Source organism: Notechis scutatus, chromosome 3 (assembly GCF_049901735.1).
Source record: "Notechis scutatus isolate UNSWTSFEM ecotype Mainland chromosome 3, rNotScu1.2, whole genome shotgun sequence".
Classification (NCBI taxonomy): Eukaryota; Metazoa; Chordata; class Lepidosauria; order Squamata; family Elapidae; genus Notechis; species Notechis scutatus.
Window position 1 is genome coordinate 210251998 of NC_142011.1, and position 6078 is coordinate 210258075.

The window sequence follows — 6078 nt, forward strand, 5'->3', positions numbered from 1 at the left end:
TCTTGAGCAAGTCCTTGGGGTAGACCCAAGGACCTTGCCTGCAGTGCTGCCAAGGGCCACCAGGGGGCAGTAAGGCCCGCCCAAGAACCCAGAGCCGGTTCACCCTTCCAGAGGAGGGGAGGGCTTGGGGGCGTGGGGGGCAACGCGCCCATCTTGGGCAAGTGAGGCATCAGCCCAGGCTGCTGAAACCCTCGGAAGGAAAAAGGGAGCGCGGAGCCCAGTCTTCTTCCTGGTGCCCCCCCCCCCCCCACTCTCCTCCAGCTGACCCTTCGCCGTCCGGGCATCACTGCAGGGTCAATTCGTCAGCTGGCTGACCGGGGACGCCAGCAGGCAGTTTGGAAGGAAGGTCCAGGGTAGCTTCGCAGTCTGCGGGGGGGCTAACCGTCTCCCGCCCCCCCGCGCGGTGCCCTCCAAGGACCCTCCACCTGTGAGGCGGAGCTCAGGCGAAGAGAGCAGAGCCGGGAGGGAAGCTGCCCCTCGCGTGACCCTCGCCAAGCAGCCGCCTCCCGCTCGCCTGGGGCATGACGCGCCCCCGCCCCCGCCAGCCCTCCCGCGCGAAGCGGCCACTGGGACCCCCGCCTCCGCTTTTCGGCCCCCGCCCTCGCATGCAGGCCGGCGGGGAGGCTCGGCTGGCAGCTCCTAAGGCGGGGGAGGCGGGCAGGTGCCTACCTGGCCCCTCATTACGAGGGGCGGACTCGGGCAGGTGAGTCCCGTTCCGCCCCCAGGGACCCTTTCAAGTCAGACAAAGGCGCATTGAGCTGCGCAAAGGCCTCCTTGTTCTGCAGGGCCGGCAGGGCGGGGCGAGGGGTCAGCGAGGCGGCAGTGTTTGGGGGTTCCCGCTTCGGCCCCCACTGCCGCCTCGCTGACCCCCCCGTCCTGCCCGTCGGGTACCGCAGCGGCGCTGCTGGGACGGAGTTGGCACGAAGTGGGCCCCGTTTGGCGCCCAAGGGACGAAGGCGGGCTCCCCCCACCAACTCCACGGGAGACCGCCCCGTGCCCGGCCTGCTCGCCGCCCAGACCCCCTCGGCCTGGCCCGAAGACCCTTCGCCAACTCCGCCAAGGGTCCCGGGGAGACACGGCTGCCTCCCAGCGCCCGCTGACCCCGGGCAGGTGCCCAAGAGGGGGCATCTCGCGGGCCTCTTTGAGGTGGCCCAAGAGCACCAGGATCGCCCGGCCTTCCGTCGGGGAAGTGAGGCCGAGTTACCCAGCAGGCGCCAAGCCGGGGCTGGGCTGGCTAAGAGGCCGAAAAACGGGGTGCGGGGGAAGGGGGCTGGGCTGAGGAGCAAGAGCGGCCCCGAAGGAGGACCTGGGCACGGAAGAGAGAGCGAGGCGAGGGGCCAGAGCTGCGCCAGAAAGGATGCCCGGCGCCCCCTCCAGCCCCCTCCTTCCTTCGCTGCGCGGACCCAATTCTAGCCCGAGACCCGCACGCAGGTGGGCCGGCGGGATAGCAGAGGCCGCCCTCAATCCCCCCCGCCCCCGGACAGAAGTTCGCTTGAGAGCCCAAAGGGCGCGGTGATCTCCCGATTGTTCCTCCCGGCCGACTTTCGGGGGGCAGCGGGCACCACCCAATAGGGCAAGTCCTCGGTTTATAAATGCAAGGCACCCAATGACTGGGGCTGCCTTGGCTGCAGAGGAGGCGGGTTGGTGCGCGGGCTGAGCTCCAGAGCCCCGCAAGGGACCCCGCCACTAACTGCCCCCCCGCGATTCCGTAGCGACGGTTCCCTTTGCCATCCCCGCCCGGACTCAGCGCGGGGAGGGGGAGGCCGCGCTGGGGGAGAGGCCGGCTCGGCGCCCGGCTGCCCCTTGCTTGGGGGAGGGCCACGGCGGGCTTGCCGGCTCCCCTCCCCCTTCTGCCGTCCAGGATTGGCTACCCCCGGCCCGGCCCGGCTCCTCCTGGCCCCCGAGGCCCATATAAGCCTCTCCGCCGGCCTCTCTGCCCAGCGGCATCATGCGGGCGCAGCGCAGGTGGGCGCTCTCGGGGGCGCAGAGGGAGCTCCGGCCTCAGCGTCGCGCCCCGAGGTGGCTCGCGAAGCCCCTGGAGCTGGCCCGGAGAGCCGGCAAGGGCGGCGGGAGACCCCCGGGGCCCTCGGGGCAGCTTCCAGCGGCGCCTTCAGGAGGTGCCCGAGCCGCTGGTCTCGCTCCTGCGCCCGGCAGGAAGGCCGGAGGCTTTGCCGCCCACCGGCGCTCCCCGCGCCCCGTTTGACCCGCGGCCGCTTCTCTCCTCCGCTGCAGGTTCCTGGCCGTCGCGGCAGCCGCGCTTCTTCTGCTCCTGGCCGTGGTGGCCGCCGACGGTGAGATGCGACCGTCGCTGCCTGGAAGCGGGTCCGGCGGCCCTTCGCCCTGGCGGGGGGACGGGGGACTGTCGCCTGCGGGGAGACCGCGCCGGAAAGGCTGCCATCGCCTCGGGGGCCTGAGCGTCCGTCCCCCCGGGGGCAACTGCTTGGCTGGGTCCCAGCCTAGCTGTGCAGCCCTTCAAGGGAGGCAGGAGGGGTCCCCCCACCCCGCATGGGGCTCCCGAACCCCGCTTCTCCCTCCCTGCTCCCAGGCGCGCGTTTCAGCGGCCTCCTCTTTGCAGAGCCGCTGAGCTCGCCAGACCCCACCTCCGCCGCAGCCGGCAGCCTGACCTCAGGTGCGCTGGGGGACCCTCCCCTGCCTGGGCCCCTTTGCCCCGAGCCTGCCAGCCGAGGGGTTCCTGAGCCGCCCCCTCTTCAGAATCCCTGAGACCCGCCAGACGCTTATTTTTTTGGGGGCTGGGGAGGGGAAGGCAGAAGGAAAAAACAGCTTCTGACCCCGCGCAAGGGTGATGCGGGGGGGTCTGGTGGGGAGCCCAGCCTTTTCTCCCCCCTTTCAGAGACCGGGGCAAATTCTGAGCCTCTCTGTCGCCAGCAAATCGGAGGCCTCTGGAGAAAGTAAGAGACGCCCCAGGAAGCGGGGTTCGCTTGGGGTCGAGGGGGTCGAGGGGGAGGGGTGAATCCCAGTTGACCTCTGCAAAGGGGTCTGCGGCCCCCCAGCCGCCGTTTCCATCAGCCCTGAGATGCGTGAGGTGGGGGCCCTTCCTCAATCCAACGCTGTGCTTGGGGGGCTTCGGGGGCAGTGTGCAGCCTCCTTCCACTCCTCCTCTGCCCTCCCCTCTACAGGTGAGATTGCTGGTCCTGTGGAGCAAGCCACGACAGGTAGGCCGCAGGGCAGTCTGGGCACGCTCCTGCCCCCTCTGCGCTCTTTGCGGGGCAGCCTGCTTCGGCCGGCGCCTGCCCTGGCACCTGCCCCCAGCCCAGCCGCCCTCCCCCTCTCTCGGGCAGGTGGGGCCCCCGTGAGCTTTGCGCAGGCCGATCGATCCCACACGGAGGAGATGAACGGGGACCTGCTGCACAGCGACGCCTCCAACCTCGGCTCCTTCAGCCTGGACCCCCTTCCTGGAGACGCCCAGAGTGGTGGGTGGGCCGGGGAGCACGGAAGGGGGCTCTTCCTCATGGAGCTGCTGCTGCTGCAGGGGGAGGGGAGGGGGCTGGCCCTGTGCACCACAGCCGGGAGGGGAACCCCAAAGGCTGGCGGGGCCCCAATGGGGCCGGACCAGGCTGCCCAGTGGCCGTGCGGCCAGAGGGGGCCCCTCGGGGCATCTCCAGTCAGGCGGTTGCTTCCCAGGGGAAAACCAGCAGCTCTTCCTGGCTGGCAAAGCTACCAGCTGGTTGCCACCCTCCCCTGCCAGCCCCCTTCGCCAGGCTTTGGTGCCGGGACAGGGAAGCGACGACGGGGTCTTTCTTTCCACAGGCCCAGCCACGGAGGAGCCCTCCCGCTCGCAGGAGTCCCAGGAAAGTGAGTCCTCCCCCCTGGGTTGGGAATCCCAGCGACGGGAGCACTGGGAGGAGGGGCAGCCCCCTCCCTCTGACGTGCTGGCACCAGTCTCTCAAGGGGAGGGGCCCCCACCTGGCTATGGGCCGGGAGCCAAGGGACCCCGTGCTCACAGGGCGCTGCTCTCTTCCCTTCCCAGGCCTGGACCACGAAGTCGATTCGGAGGAGTCCCTGGCTTCCCCAGATAAGTGTCCTCGGCTCTGCCTGCCTCTCGCCCCCTGCAAATGGGGGGCTGGCCAATTCCTATTGGGTGGGTGGGGGAAAGAGGCCCTAAGCTTGCGAGGGATGTGTGTGTGTGTGTGTGAAGAAGGCCAGGCCTTGCCACACATCCCTCTCAGCGGCCTCTGGGGGACATTGAGCGAGGCGCCCGGCTGACCCCCAGGGATGCCCAGTCAGTGGCCCAGCCTGGATGACTTTGCTTTGGGCAGGTAGCAGACGGGGACAGCCTGGCAGGAAAGCTCCCGAGGGCCCAGCAGGGCTCCGGTCGGAGGGCTCCTGGGGGCGAAACCCGGGGGGATGAGCTTCTTGCCGAGGGCCGCCAGGCAGTGCAGGGCCCGGTGATGAGGGCCTCTCCTCCTCCTCCTCCTCCTCCACAGGCATGTGAGGAGGGCTGCTGCCACCTCTCCCCAGCCTTCTGGAAGATGATGCTGAGGTGCCCCGGCCGACCACCAGGACCCGCCTGCTCCTGCGCTCTCTAACCCGGATCCCTGGGCTCAGCCGTCCCCGGCTCCTGCCACAGCTAGGCCCAGAATAGGGGCCCCTTGTGTGTGTGTGCGTGCGTGTGTGTTTGTGGGTGTGTGCAGTGTGGGAAAGGCAGCAACGGCACCAGCATTTTCCTCGGGCGTTGTGGCGTCCTCGTGTCTTCCAAAAGGCCTCCTGGCCGGAGGAGCCAGGCTGCAGCTGCCCTCCCAGTGAGGGGCTAGAAGGGGCCCTGAAGACCATCTGGCTGGTCCACGCTCAAAAGCAGGGGCCCTTTTATGACTTGTGAACTTCAACTCCTGTAATTCCCCACCTCTGCTCTGGAGCACCCATGTCTATGTGGCCCCAACCCCTTCCGGGCTGCCCTCTCACATCCCAGGCCAGACCCCCTAGGGGTGGGACAAAACGGGCTAGGAAGACCCCTGCCCAGGAAGTGGGGGGGTCCTAGGCCTGCAGGGGGAAGGGATTATGGGCCGAGACCATCTGCACAGAACCTTAACGGAGGCTGGCTGAGAGACGGAGGAGAGACCCCTGGAGGGGCTCCGGGGCGGGGAGGGTCTTCCCGGATTGACAAGGGAGCCCCAGGGGGGGTTGGGGAGAGGAGGCCAACCCTGGCCTGGCTCCCTTTGGGCCACCGTGCCTGTCTAGAAGAGCCACACAGGCTGGGAAACGTGCAGTTCGGTCTTTTTAAGGTTTAGGGTCTGAACTGGTGAAGGAGAACGTGAGGTTGGCCGAGGGTGGGGGCCGACCTGGTCGGTGTGTGTGTGTGTGTGTGTGTGTGTGTGTGTGTGTGCGCGCGCTGTAGGTTTCCCTTGCCCCCTGTAGAGGTGGTGGTGGTGGTCTCTGCCTTTGCTCTTGCCGGCTGCTCCTTCAGCCCCTGTAATCAATAAAGGTGCACAAACTGCTCTGGGTCTCTGGGTCCCGTGTGTCGTGTCCCCCCCAGCCAGGAAGGCGTTACCTCGTGCCCCCCGCCATGGGGCCCCGCCTTGCAGCTTGGCCAGGCCCACCTAAGTGGCCTCTGGTGGGAGGGAGGCTGCGAGAAGTCCTCAGATCCTGGGCGTGTGGCATCCCCCCCATCCCGTTGCAGCTGAGTGGGGGGGTCTGGGGCAGGAAACGGGACCCCTTGAGCTCTGGTGTCACACCCCAGGCCCGCTCCTTGTGGCCACAGATCCTGGCCCGGAAGGGAGAGGAAAGAGAGTGACGAAGCCAGGCAGGGCCTGCCACTCACTCCTGGGGCAGGCTGGGGGAGGAAACGCCTCTAAAACCAGGGGGGCAGAGGAGTGGGGGGCAGGTAAGGAACGGGAGCCGGGAGAAACAGCCCCAGGAGCTCTTCATCCCAGGTGAGGCTCATCCTTCGCCAACCCCCTGCTCCCCTTCAGATCGGCCCCCACAAGCCCCAGCTGCTCCATGGGGCCGGATGGACGACTGAGATGGAAGCCATGGACCCACCGGCCCCTCCTCCTTTAGGAGGGCTGAAAGCAGGCTGGCCGCCTTTGCCGGAGGGGCCACGGGGGGCATGAAGTTTGCTGC

The 6078-nt window shown here is 68.5% G+C and overlaps 1 protein-coding gene across 2 annotated transcripts; it reads left to right on the forward strand.

The window, feature by feature from the left end:
* The first annotated feature begins 1874 nt into the window (after positions 1–1874).
* Positions 1875–5453, forward strand: LOC148131593 (uncharacterized). 2 transcript variants are annotated; one of them, XM_087958941.1, is made up of 8 exons: positions 1875–1965; positions 2233–2291; positions 2576–2629; positions 3138–3173; positions 3300–3431; positions 3769–3813; positions 3989–4030; positions 4443–5453. In XM_087958941.1, exons 1-8 carry the CDS (start codon positions 1949–1951, stop codon positions 4451–4453), a joined length of 396 nt encoding a protein of 131 aa, XP_087815067.1. In that variant the 5' UTR covers positions 1875–1948; the 3' UTR covers positions 4454–5453. The 2 variants fall into 2 exon arrangements, 1 of the variants encoding a protein (XP_087815067.1); XR_015748312.1 differs by lacking the exons at positions 1875–1965; positions 3300–3431; positions 3989–4030; positions 4443–5453 and adding an exon at positions 2852–2909 and having other exon boundaries at positions 2236–2291; positions 3769–3814.
* Positions 5454–6078: the final 625 nt, after the last annotated feature.

What these genes read in the sequence shown, in the direction of transcription:
- LOC148131593 (XM_087958941.1), top strand. An exon ending in AGCCGGCAGCCTGACCTCAG is followed by an intron (nt 2,630 to 3,137) that starts GTGCGCTGGGGG and finishes TCCCCTCTACAG; the next exon opens with GTGAGATTGCTGGTCCTGTG. An exon ending in TGTGGAGCAAGCCACGACAG is followed by an intron (nt 3,174 to 3,299) that starts GTAGGCCGCAGG and finishes TCTCTCGGGCAG; the next exon opens with GTGGGGCCCCCGTGAGCTTT.